The sequence below is a fragment of the Camelus bactrianus genome, chromosome 23, assembly GCF_048773025.1.
Source record: "Camelus bactrianus isolate YW-2024 breed Bactrian camel chromosome 23, ASM4877302v1, whole genome shotgun sequence".
NCBI lineage: Eukaryota > Metazoa > Chordata > Mammalia > Artiodactyla > Camelidae > Camelus > Camelus bactrianus.
The window spans coordinates 19,516,118-19,529,524 of NC_133561.1; the positions used below are offsets into that span (position 1 = coordinate 19,516,118).

A 13,407-nucleotide genomic window follows, 5' to 3' on the forward strand; every position below is an offset into this window, starting at 1 on the left:
ATCTATAAAACAATAAGCTCTCATTTGCCTAGGGTAGATCCTGTCTGGAAATAGGAATTTGAAACTATTTCTCGAATACTAACAAGGTATTGAAGTTTCTCAAAAATAATTTTCCTTAATTTTTTTTACAGGAAAAGTAACTAATAGTATTTTAGATTATTTTTCACCTCCTGGGGAATTTATACAGGTAGATTGTGTTCTGTATTTTTCCTTTTTTGGAAATTCAGTTGACATGTTTTTCTGGGAACTTTTACTTAATATAAATTGGCTTTTTATCCTATGATTGCTTTTATAATAGGTCCCATTACACAAAACTGAAGTATTTTGATAGCTTTTAAGGCAGTGGAATAGACATCTTTCACATAAAAAGGACTGGTGGTAGATGTGTATCTGATGTTTTTAAAAAGCAACAACCAGAATAAAATTACTAAGGAAGGTATAAACTTGTATCTTTCCTAGCCTCTTAGTTTCTGGTATTAGACATAAAAATAAACATCTTAAAAATACTAGTTTCCATAACTTCCTACACATAAGTAAGATTTTTTTTTGTTTCTTTTTTAAATGGAGCCTGTAGCTGAGAATGAGTACCTAGTTTTCAACCCCCCAGAATACTCATTGAAATAATCTTTGGAAGACATACATGATATTCTTTCTAAAGCCATTTTCTCCTGAAGTTCTTGAAATATTTTGACTCTAAACTTTGTCATTGTTCATATTTCTTGGCCTCTGAAATTGAGGTATTTAGAAAAGGTTTGAAAATGAGCTTATGTTTAAATATTTTAGTAATTTATAAAAACGGACATACATAATACGTTGTAATGCTTAGCTTAGGGACTATTAGTGCTTTGAGTAAGAATCTGATGTGGAGAGCCTCTTCCTTGGATAATAGATTTGAAAAAAATTTTCCATTATTTTACAGCTTCTACAGTAAAACATGCAAGTAATAGATCTAGCTAGTTTAGTACTTGAGTATTATTTAGGCTCTAATGCCCAGTTTTTAACTTAGTGCTAGTACTCCAGGTACATGTTTACTTCACCTAATTCATGATGAAGTGATGTTTTGTCTTTTTTTTTTTTTTTAACCTTGATGAATAAAAAGTAAACCCTTGAGAATTACCTTGAAAGTGACCTACAGTGTAGTATGTGTCCATCAGTGTGTTGAGGCAGGAAAAAAAAACCCAGGATCCCCAAGTATCTTAACATTTAAAATTTATAAGTTGTGAAACGGAACAGTTGAAATAACCTACCTTGACATGTACGTTTTATTATATTGTGCTAATAAAGTGTGCTACTTTACTTGGTGGTCACACTTAGTAAATTTCAACTATCCAGGCAACCTGGGGCTCAGAGCTTTAAGTAGGTGGAAAATGGCTAACAAAGATTACGCACATAAGTGTATCAGTGAGAATATATACTTCCACATCGTAGCCAATTGACTTAAAATAAAGTGGTTGAATATGTTTGCATAAGGAATTTCATCTGTAAGGAAGAGTAGATTGGAAATAGGTGGAAATAATTATATTCATAATATTAACCCAGATTTGCTCAAAATGTAACCTATTTTTCTGCAATTAGGTTGGCAGTGCACTGGTAACTTGGGAAGCTGGATAAGTAAAATTTTTGTCATTGTGTAGACACTAATTTCACTTATGATTGTAGTTCTAGTATTAGGGGAATAAATGCTGCATGTACCTGATAGGCCAGGACATCAGTAATCACTGTTAAAGGTTAGGTGAGTTGTTGGAAGAACTTAACCATTTGTAATCATTTCTAATTACTACTTGGGAGTGTTAAAGTTTTTTTCTCCTTTATGCTAGGAATGAACATATACTTTTGCATCGTGACAAGGAACAGGGATCTTAATTTTAAACAGCTGGATCTGTGGGTATGAGAATCTGTACTGTAGTTGAAAGTGATGAAGTAATAGTGCAGGCAAATGGAGACATGTCATGGAAAGGTGCAGTTCCTTGTTCAAATGTTGCACCATTTGCCTCCCAGTGCTGTACCAATGGCACAGCAGTTACTCTTGAGCATGTCCAGCTTGGGTATCTGTACTACTGGACATTACGCAGGGATTACAGGCCTGGAAAGCTAACTAATAAACACTGAACTACTGTTTGTGGCTGTTTTCTGCCATTCCTTTAACAGTTCATTCCATGATCTTACAGGAAGTAAAATTAGTCTTGTCTGGTAAAACATTTTATACCTGACAAGCACTTAAGCACTGAAGAAAAAATAAATTAACAAAAGCAACCAAGAACAATGATATATGGCCAGTGTTGACAGTTTAAGTTGTGTGGGATAAAAGCCTCAAAAATATTCAAGTATACGTAGAGAAAAATATGAGGTAAAATTAAGTTCTGAGGAAAAATTGGAGCTCACTTGAATAACGGTAATTTTTTAACGCAGCTATTAAGGTGTCCTTTTATCACAGAAGGGAGAGGGGAATGTCCTAGTCAAGTACAACAAAGGTTCCAACTTACTATTTTTTTTTTTTTTGAAAAATAAAGCAAGAAATAATATGCTGATTTAAATTTCATCTCCTTTTCCTTAGTCTGTCCATGTGAATGTGCTGTGTGGAAGAGTAAAAGGGCCCAAGTAAATGTGTTCCAGTGATTCCAATAGGTATTCCAAATTAATTGCTGCTTGTACATTTAACACCTGTTATATTGGCTTTCCAGGATCACCTTAATTAGAACTCTTAATTTTAAAAAGGGGAAAGGGAGAAATTGGTAACTAGATGAATAGATTTCATATCAGGAAAAAAAGTTCTCTCCTTTGCATACTTGAAATATAAAGTATTTGGTACTGCTTTAGCAATTGGCGTAGGTTAAAGGCAGTACATGCAAATAGTGCCAAGTCCTCTTAAGGTTATATCCTTATTCTAAAGGTTCAAATTCCTTCAATTTAATGTTTTGTAAAACATTTGTTTCAATATCCTCCCTACTTTAGAGTTTAAATACTTAAAATATTATAATGCAAAAAAAAATCTAGGATACCTATGTCCTAGGTTCCCAAAAATCTGCATCTATGCTAAAAACACAAATACTTTTTATTAGCTTATAAAAACTTGGAGAATGAAATCCTTTTGGATAATGAAGTGATACATCAGAGTACATAAAATCAATTAGGAAGTAAATTTAAAGACGGAAGTAAGGCTCAGTGTGAACATGTACTTTCTCATTGACCTGAAATTAAAAACTTGATAAGCTTAGAAGAAATTGATATTTCTCCACTACATACTCCAGAATAATGTATTTTGTTGAAGTAAGAGGACTTGGGTGCTGGAAATTTAACAAGGCTTCCTCAGTGAAATGGAGCTCATCTGTCAGAAACAATCTAATGGCTTCTAAAGAGCAGACAACTTTGAGTAAAAAGTAAAAATCAGAACCATTTCTGTTTATCTGAGGAGAAAAACCTATAAAACTAGAAAAATCTTAAAAACAAGCTTATTAATTTAGATAGTAAAACACTTCATTTCACATGACTCATGGTCTAAGTGGGAACAGATACTCTCATGGAAATGTAATCCTTTAAGAAACCAGTATATGCAGACTTGAATCATCTAAGGGTAGGCCACATAATAGGTGTTTTATAACTTAAAGAACTTAGTGGAAGTCAGTCCTAGAAAAAAGGCAGAACAAACAGATGGTCTGTTAAATTTATCTGAGCTTTTTAAAGTGAATAATAGACTAAATTAATACTTATAATGTAGGCACTGGTAGCTTTCTCAAGATAGAAATACTTGGAAGACACCTTATTTATGTATATAGTTAAGAGTAAGGTGAATGCAGTAGTTGAAAGGACTGCAACATACTGATCAGTAGTGCTCACATTACAAATTTTAAAATGTAGTACTTTGGAAAGTACTTTGGAAAAGTTTTATCCCTAGAGCTTCCCTTGTAAAAGAAAATTTAAAGATGGAACTTAACACAATATAAGCTGTGTAAGACACCAGTATTTGGGTGGTTGAGGATATTGGTATATATTATACTGACCTGATTTAATGACCACTGGACCATATTTTAAAGTACTTCCAGAATATTTTATTCTAGAAGACCATTAAAAACCACAATTAAGCAGTTATTGTAATTTTTCTACTTATTAAAGTATTATGCTTACCCAAAGTATAGTATATATATTAACTTGACTCTTAAAGGGATGTCTTAATCCCCATCCACCAGATTTTTATCTAGGAATAGAAGGATTCAAACCTTACTTGATCCCTAGCTCTTTGCTGAAAAGTGCATAAACAGGAGTCCTGAATTTATTATATAGACCTCCTCGCATTATGTAATCGAAGCAAAGGGAAACCAGCGATGGAGTAGAGGTACGTAGACTGAAGAGATGCTTGCAAATCAAATAGTGGTACTAGGGTTAGTCAAAATTTCTTGTCAAACTTGGTCAATATAAATCACAAGTCCAGAGAAAAGCTAGTTAATTTTGTTCCCTGAGGTCCTTTTACTGAGAGAGAAAAGCAAGTAGAAGGAAAAACAAAGAGGGAGGGATAAGGGAAGTGGGGGGATGGCGTAAAGCACTAGAAAGAGTTAAAGTAGGTATGATAAGCTAGAAAAAGTTTTAAACCTACTAATGACCACAATTCTATTTCAATCAGCTATTTAGCTGGTACCTACTGCTATATCACCTAGTGTGAAATTTCGGATTTAATGGAATAATGAAGGAAGCAGTACAGCTGGAGGCTCCAAGTGCACATCGAAGGTAGGTTACTCTTTCAGCTTAAATTTGAAGCCTAAGCTTTTGGATGAGAGGGACTTTGTTAGTGAATGTAAAGATTAAAGATTGATAGGGTTCTTGTAGCAGAAGTCTGACCAGTGGAAGTGCCAACTACTGGTAACAGATGAAACAAAGTAGTGTGAGAACCTAAATGAGGTGATGATCGTAGTTCCTGTAAGTTAGCAAGAGAATGGAATGTTACAGAGGAGGCAGAAAGAAGGCATTCTATGTGAAGTGAAAGTTGAGGTATGAATTCAGGTCTTGGTGGCCAGGGGTACACTGGAGATAGGATTGGCAAAACTTCATACAGCTTAATCTTGATGTTGAGTGGCAGAGTGCAAGACCTTTGGATGGAAGTACCAGAAGTGGAAGTGTCAAGATAAACTTGGAGAGGCATCCAGGAGCCATATGATAAGGGCCTGGAGCATATTCCATGGGCCAGTAGTTCATTGATGCATTTTGTAACATCTTAATAGTTCAAGAAGGAAAAGTGCTAATGGTATAAACTTATGAAATGACATTTAAAAAATAATCCAAATGATTGCTTATTAAAACTTTCTGTTTTTATTCAGGCCTCCAATTTATGCAGTCATTGTACTGTGAAAATGAACTAACCTTGTGGGTGAAAGCCTTGGAAATTTTTACCAGCTGAGAGATTTCTCTCTTCCTCAGGGTAAGATGTAATCATAGTGTGCTAGACTGAGAAGGAACTTGAGTTACTTAACCCAGTTGCCTGATTTTATGTTACATGTTACTGAGAACAGAAATGGCTTCCATGGCTTGTTAAATTCCAGATTTGATTAGCAGTTAACCTCCCTCCGCCAATGCAGTGCTCTTTTAAAACATGGCTCACATCATGGACTTTTTAACTTTTTTAAGATCAATTTGAATAATAGACTGAACTCAACTTGGATTTGTATCACTGAGAAGGCAGATGATCTTACAAATGGCATTTTCTTTTCCAATAACCCTAATCAGTGTCCAGGTCCTTCCTGTTGTGGCTGCCAGATGATTAGGATCAATAAAAGTCTCGTAGACCATGTGCTTGACAACATCACTCATGATGGTTAGGGCATTTGGTAACCACACAGCCTGTGCACCCTGACACTCATAATGACAGCCATAAGAAGGTAGGCATGGGACTGAAAATGCTACCTCTCCTGTGAATTCAACTGGAGCAAGCCCTGCCTATCCTTTGAAAAGGAATACAGAACAAAATAAAGTTTCAGAGCCTGAGGGTATAGCTCGAGTGGTAGAGCGCATGCTTAACATGCATGAAGTCTTGGGTTCAATACCCAGTACCATCTTTAAAAATAAACAAAAATCTAATTACCTACCTACCCCCACGAGGAAAAAGAAAGTTTCAGGACATCTCTTCCTTGCTCTGTTGAGCTGTGGCAATCCATAGAACCAATAATAAATACCATAATCATGTCCACTGGTGTCTTTTTTCATATTTATCATTCCTTAACCAGGAAGGCCTCTAGGTTGTGTCTTAAGTATTTCTTGAAAAAAAATGTTGCTATTTATTAAAGCCAAAAATGATGAATGAATGAGTAGATCCTGAGGACTTAGTTGGATGTTTTGTGCTGTTTTTTTTGTTTTATGGCAGCCAATTGAATTATAAGTCTTTACATTAATGTAACAACCTGTAATTCTGCAGTTATACTTCCTTTGTGCCAAACAAGTTCTGAAAATATTTCCAGCCAAAAACAACCTAAGAGATGACTCACTTGTTGAAATGGAAGAATAGTGTCAATGGGTACATTTTTTAAACGATTCAGAAGTGACAATCTGTTAGTTTTAAGTTTTGATACAACAGCACTGGCTTTAGAAACCAGGAAGTATCCCCTCATTTAACAGGGTACAGTAATACAGTTGTGATTTGTTTTTAAGGCAAGTTTTAACTCCAACTGAGACAGATTTCATTTTTTGAAATGTCATGTGTACTCACTACTTACTACAGGAAAACACTTTTCCAAGCATGTTAAACACTACGTTTAAGTGTGACGAGCCTGTGACGTGCCATATGAGCAGTAGATACAGGAGCAGAGTCAGTGTGTAAGTATTCATTTGTACACATGTGAAAAAGACTACAGCTTACACGTACTTTATTTACTTGATTGAAAGCCTTCTGGTACATTAAATGTGTTCTGTAGTTGACCTCAGCTTTGTTCACCCTGAAGTGAGTTTTATCTGGGTTTCCTATGCTCGAGACTGCTCAGGTGCTGCCGCCGCTGCCGCCATTGGTTTGTTTTCTTTCAGGATCAAGGTGGGTACTTTCATATAAAATCTTATTTTTAATCCCTTCTCTGGCAATTCTTTCCTGGATTCTTAGCTTTGCATAATTATACCTACAATGGAACCTTGTAAGAAGAACATGAATAAATTATTAATATAAAACATCTATAGAAAGAAACTAATTTGAAATTTGTAATCAAATTTTAAAAATGCTTACAGATGACTATCAGTGTTTGTATATACATTCTTAAAGTAGTACTTTCAGCTGTTACGCCATGGGAAGGGATAATATGAGCATTAGGATAAAAGTCTGGGGCCTTCCCAAATGAAGCGTAAACCCTGACATGACATCATCTGTTCATTTGACAACGGTACAAAACATGTATATATGTATATTTCTTAAAGTAAAGGCATTCTAGCAATATTTTGTAAGTAAATTTTTTCACTGCGGGTAGGAAATCTCCCAGGGGGAGATTGCTCTGTATAGAAGCATGTGCTTTGGGATTAGATAAATGTATTACAATCATAGATCTTGAATGCTTAGTATACATACCAGCATCCTAAAGTCACCAAGATAAATCCTCCTACTCCAACATCACATGATCTTCTAATTCTACCTGTGAAAAGAAAGCATAACTACATAATTATACATTATATATGTTACAAATTATCATCCAGGAAAACGCTGTTCACACATAGAGAAATGTATGTTTTTTATACATAGAGGAAAATACATACTCACTAGTTAACAAAAAATGTCCAAGGCCAGCCACAACAGATCCTAATGAACCATATAAGATGGAATCTCGTGCACAGGGAATGTTTTCGACATCTAAAATTCCTAGGAGCTTAAAGGGCTAGGAGAAAATAAAAAAGAACCTAGATTGAACAAGAAAATACTTTATTTCAGTGTGGTTTGGCAAAGATTAAAACTGTCTTTAATCACCCTGCTTTGGTATGTAATCTGAACCTTTAAATGGAAACCTTGAGAAATTGACCAGAAAGTCCTAAGCAGTAGAGTAAATCAAACCTTATGGCGTTACGGTTATGCCGTAACTTGTTAATAAACTGACTTGGAGATAAGGGCATACATTATTTTATAAGCTCTTTTAAAATGTGTATGAAATCATTTGGGAATTTGGCTAAAAGTGAAATTGAAAAGCAGTGAGACAGTTACTTCAAATTCTAATTATTTGAGAATCCTAAATGGGAAAAGTGAAACTTTCAACCATGTTGCTTATAATACTAGTATATGCTGTTTTAAATTCCTTTAACGATGACTTCAGATCTTATCAGTGAACATCAGTTGTGTCTGTTAGAATAAATATTTCATGTTAAGACATCTTTTGTCTGTTTCCTTGCCTGTGAAGTTACACTTGATTGTATTTAATTCCTTGTTGATAGTACATGGTAACCAAGCCAAAGCATGAAGGAAAATGCTGGAAATCTATGGAGAGTTGGATTTGTCTCAGTTCTATCACTAACTTCTGGAACCTGTAGGATATATTTTTTTTTATCGGGCCCTCAATCAATGAAGGTGTTGAACTAGGTGATAAGTAAGTTCCTTCAAGTGCTAAAATGGTTTTAAAATTCTTTTTCTACAGTCTTCATTAGATGTATGGATTTGTTCTCCTTAATCAAAAATACTGCCACCTTAAGCATAACATTTTTAATTTGAATGTCTGTCACATTATCGTACTTAAAGGTTTGGGGAGGGCAGGACAGACACTTTGTTAAAAGTCATACTTAGGTTTCACATTCTCTTATTAATTAAAAAAAAAACCCAGAAAACTTTTGATTCTGTTTTCCTAAAATTTGACTAAATGCAAATTTTCCATAATGTAGCTTTTAAAAATGAAGTCCCTTGTTCAGTCTATGGGATGAGATACCTAGCAGGTATCTATATACTATAAGGGGGGAAAAGATTGGGAGAAATAGGGAAAGGACAGTAAAAGAGAAGTCAGATTAAAGGTTGAAACATGAAGGTGTTCCTGATTGTTTGCTTTGGCTCAAGCTTCTGCAGAAAAGACAAAATGACTTGGTTCCTAATAAAGCAAAAAATTTCTTGGATCATTCTATTCCATTTTTTTTGCCTCTCCCTATTACCCCCACCACAAACACCCCCCTAACATGTTTACTTCATGAAGCAGGTGCTCATTAAAGTTGCGGGGTTTAATTTTAAAAGTTCTTCAGTACAAATCTTCATATAAAACTTGTTTCTCATCCTCAGATCACAAGCCAAGTGGAGTCTGCTTTCACCTTCAGGTAGAGGTCTTAAGCAGTAAGAATAAAAGGAACCATCAAGCGTTGCCCACATCATGCCAAACACTGCATCCCCCCCCCACCCCAAGCCCAAAGATAGCACAAGTTACTTAAAGGTTTCTGGGCTTTTTCATTTGGATTCGTTTCCATAATAGAGCTCTAGTGTGTGACCCTGGGATACACCAGAATGTGCAAACATTTCTTAGAGATACTTGGACAAAATGCTTTCAGCCCCAGTTCTTTACCAAGTGTGTAAAATACACTTGCCAGACATCTGGGTAACTTTTGACCTTTTTATAGAGATTTTCAAATCCCACCCTCAGATTCTGATTCAGTAGGCCATTGGCATTTAGGGAACTGTTTAGAAAAGTGCATTTTTTTAAAGTTTCAAATAATGGAATAATCCATTTATTTAAAAAAAATTTCCTTTTAGTGGTACCTTCTAAAACTAAAGTGGATTAAAGGCCAAGGATGCTGCTGCTAAATGCATACAATGCACACGTCAGCCCCACCTCCAGCAACTGCCTTGATCTAGTCAGGAGACCAAATTAAACAATCTCATAATTTAGGTGCTGAGAGGCTATTAGTGCCAGGCCCTTGCTTTTAATTCTCGACTTGTCTATGTGACCTTATCTCTGAAACAGGCTCAGAGTTTAAGTAGAAGGCTAATGAGTGCTGGCAGAGTGGATGTGGAGTCAGCCTGGCCTTCAAAGCCTCATTTCCACTGCATCATTAACCCTTCGGTTTTTAATAGTTGAACACTAAGGCTCACTCGTACATGGAGTAATAGAAATAAGTGCATAATTGTACATTTGCAGTTTGTATCAAAACTGGGTAAGGATGTACAAATACTTTTTAAGACCACAATTTTCCCTTACTAGTAGAGACTCATCAGCCTCCTGGTAAAGTTAGAATTTAGACTACTGATGACTTAAAAGCAAGTATGAAATACTATTAATAACAAAGTGGTCTTGAGCATATATAATGCTTGTGTGAACACACTGAACTGTATCAGGAATGGAAATAAAGGATCCATGCCTGAAGTCCTTTTGAGGTAGTTATGTTTGTAATGTACAAGCACTTAACATCCGTCTTTTATTCCCCCAATCTGCAAACAGGTTCCCTGTTAATAACAGAGTAAAGCCTTTAAATGTAAAGAAACTTTAGACTTTTTTTTTGGTAGACGAATTTTTTAAGCTTAGGTATAGAAAGGCAGCTTTACCAGCTCACCTTGATGGAATTAAGGGAAGCTTAAAAAGATTTTTAAGCCATGCAAATGAAAACTACAATGAAGTATCATCTCACACCAGTCAGAATGACAATCATTGAAAAGCCCACAAATGATAAATGTTGGAGATGGTGTGGAGAAAAGGGGACCCTCCTGCACTGTTGGTGGGAATGTGGTCTGGTGCAGTCACTATGGAAAACATAGTATGGAGGTTCCTTAAAAAACTAAAGATACACTTACCCTATGATCCAGCAATCCCACTCCTGGGAATTTATCTAGAAAAAGTGTTTGAAAAGATACAGGCATCCCAATGTTCACAGCAGTATTTACAATAGCCAAGATGTGGAAACAACCAGATGACTGGATACAGAAGATGTGGTGTGTATAAAATATATTAATATACACACACAATGGAATACTGCTCAGCCATAAAAAAGAACGGAATAATGCCATTTTGCAGCAACATGGATGGACCTAAAGTTCATCGTACTAAGTGGAGAAAAATATGAATGTCGTATGGCAACTTACAGGTAGAGAGAAGTGACGCAAATGAACTTAACTACAGAACAAAAAATGTCTCAGACATAGAAAATAAATTTATGGTTACCAAGGGAGAAAGGGTGGGGGAGAGAGAAATGAGGAGTTTGGGATTAGCAGATACAAACCACTAAACGTAAAATAAACATGGTCCTACTGTATAGCATAAAGAACTATATTCAATATCTTGTAATAACTACAAAATATGAAGGAATATGAATATATTTATGTATAACTCAATCATTGTGTTGTACACTAGAAAATAACATTGTAAAATCAACTATACTTCAATTTAAAAATTTTCTAAGCCAGAACACCAACTTAATAATTTATAGGAAACATCATATCAAACCAGAGCTACTTTATTTTCCACCACCCAATCCCTCTTTCCTTTTATTTCAAAGGAGTACTTGGCCATACTATTTAAAACTAGTCCCCATTGTGGCAGTTGGTTCCTCTCTGGACTCTCAAGGATTTTGCTTCTGTGGTTATCCTTTCTTTCATTTGCATCGTTAGTTTTTCCTCTACTGAACAATCTCTAGCCTAGAAACATACAAGACAAACCCCCTTCTCTTGACACTTGTTCCCCCAACCCACCATCCCATTTTTCTGCTGTTTAACCCTTTAACTCGCTTCAACGAGACATTTATCTCAGGCACTGTAAAGGCACCGCCAAAGTCGGCTAAAAGACATCCGTTTTGCAAAATCCATCATACTCTACATCTCATCACATGGCACAGATAATCATTTATTTTTGAAACATTTTCTTTGCTTAGCTTCAAATACTGTTAATCAGATGACCCTAAAATGACAGCAGTTCTCTTATCAAAGGTAAACAATCGGATTCAAAAAGGATAAAAGCCCCATTCAAGATCCCAGTGTCCTCAGAAAACAATCTAGAATTTCGTGTTTGATGATGTGTTGCCCCAGAAATATGTTAAGTTTCAAACAAGGGTATATTTTGCTACACAAAGCATATTCCAAATGGCATGTGAGGCATGAAAAACAGAAAAGGTACCAATAGTGTATAAACTGAAAAAATTTGTTCTCATAATAAATACGGAAACAAGTTATCCAGCATTTGTTCATAACCGTCTGATGATCTACCTTGGCTAAATTTGGATGAAAAGTCCCCAGAGAAGCAAGAACTTTGAAGAAATGAGCAAAATTCTCAAGCTCAGCAGAGAACATTTTAAAACTATAGGTGCAATCTATCACATAGCAAGTTTCAATAAATGTTTGTGAATAATTGATCCAATATTATCTCTATACCTTACTATTTAAAAACTTGTTTTCTTCTTGCATTATATTTTTAATAAACATTTGTTATTTGCTCTGCACTGAAGGTATAAAAATTGTGTTCCCTGCTCTTTAGGAAGGCACAAATTATTAACTTCCGGTATAATGCTGTAATGATACAGCTACATACAAAGTGTCAGGGGAGGTGGGGACAGAAGCGCCTCAGTCTCCTTTGAGAAGTCAAGAGGCCCTTTCAAGAGAGACCAGACAGCCCTGTTTAGCTTTAGTACACCTGGAGAGGAAAGCAAAAGTCAGACGTGGACTGAGTAGTAAGGTTAGGTGACGGGCTTTACATTACACGCCAAGAAATTCGGATTTTATCCTGAAAGCAGTGGGTTTTAAGAAGCGGTGAAATTATCTATCCATTTTACACAAGGATAACTGGAAAAGAGGGCTGAGGAAGGCAGAGCACCTTAGTGAATACCAGCAAGGAAGCTATTGGTTACATGTAACACTGCATGCTCCACGTGGTCCAGTGAAAGCAAGGTTAAAGCGAATAAAATCTTAATCTTCTCATCTGATCCTTCTGCTCTGGACATAAATTCACTGGAATGTAACCAAGTTTTCATCCCTCAGCATTTACTGAGCACTCTATTTTAAATGTGGTTAAGTATACAGCCTTAAAGACAAGTCACCTGTCCGCAGGGAGCTTTTAAATCACTTTACCAGCAAATTATGAGGCCCTTCTTAACAGAAATTTCTTTCCAAATGGTTCATTCTTGTTAGCTGTTTGATAGTGACCCGCAGTAAGTTATTACTACCTTTCCGTCACTTAAGTTACGGCAATTAAGATAAAATTGTCGGGGGTCAGGGGGCTGTGCGATGGCAGAGAAGCTAACGACACGACATCCCGGCCAGGTCTCCCAGCTCGAAAGGCCGCGCGCGTCCTTACGCACCTCCCACCACCCCCCAATCCCCCCCGATCCCCCCCGCCCAGAGCCCGCGAGCCCCACTACCCCCGGGTTACCTTCCCCTTCCCAGGCTCCCCGGGCTCCGGCGCGGCGGCCATGGTGACCACTCGGCGCCTCCGCCCCGCCCCGCCCCGCCCCGCCGCGCCGCCGCGAGCGGAAGCCCCGCCCCGCCCGCTCTGTCCGCCATTTTAGGGA

At 36.5% G+C, this 13,407-nt stretch overlaps 1 protein-coding gene across 1 annotated transcript; it reads right to left on the bottom strand.

Annotated features, from left to right (window-relative positions):
* Nucleotides 1-6,828: 6,828 nt before the first annotated feature.
* COX20 (cytochrome c oxidase assembly factor COX20) lies at nucleotides 6,829-13,372 on the bottom strand. Its single transcript, XM_074351735.1, has 4 exons — nucleotides 13,269-13,372; nucleotides 7,718-7,832; nucleotides 7,529-7,592; nucleotides 6,829-7,100 (listed from the first exon to the last, which is right to left on the bottom strand). Exons 1-4 carry the CDS (start codon nucleotides 13,308-13,310, stop codon nucleotides 6,956-6,958), a joined length of 366 nt encoding a protein of 121 aa, XP_074207836.1. The 5' UTR covers nucleotides 13,311-13,372; the 3' UTR covers nucleotides 6,829-6,955.
* Nucleotides 13,373-13,407: the final 35 nt, after the last annotated feature.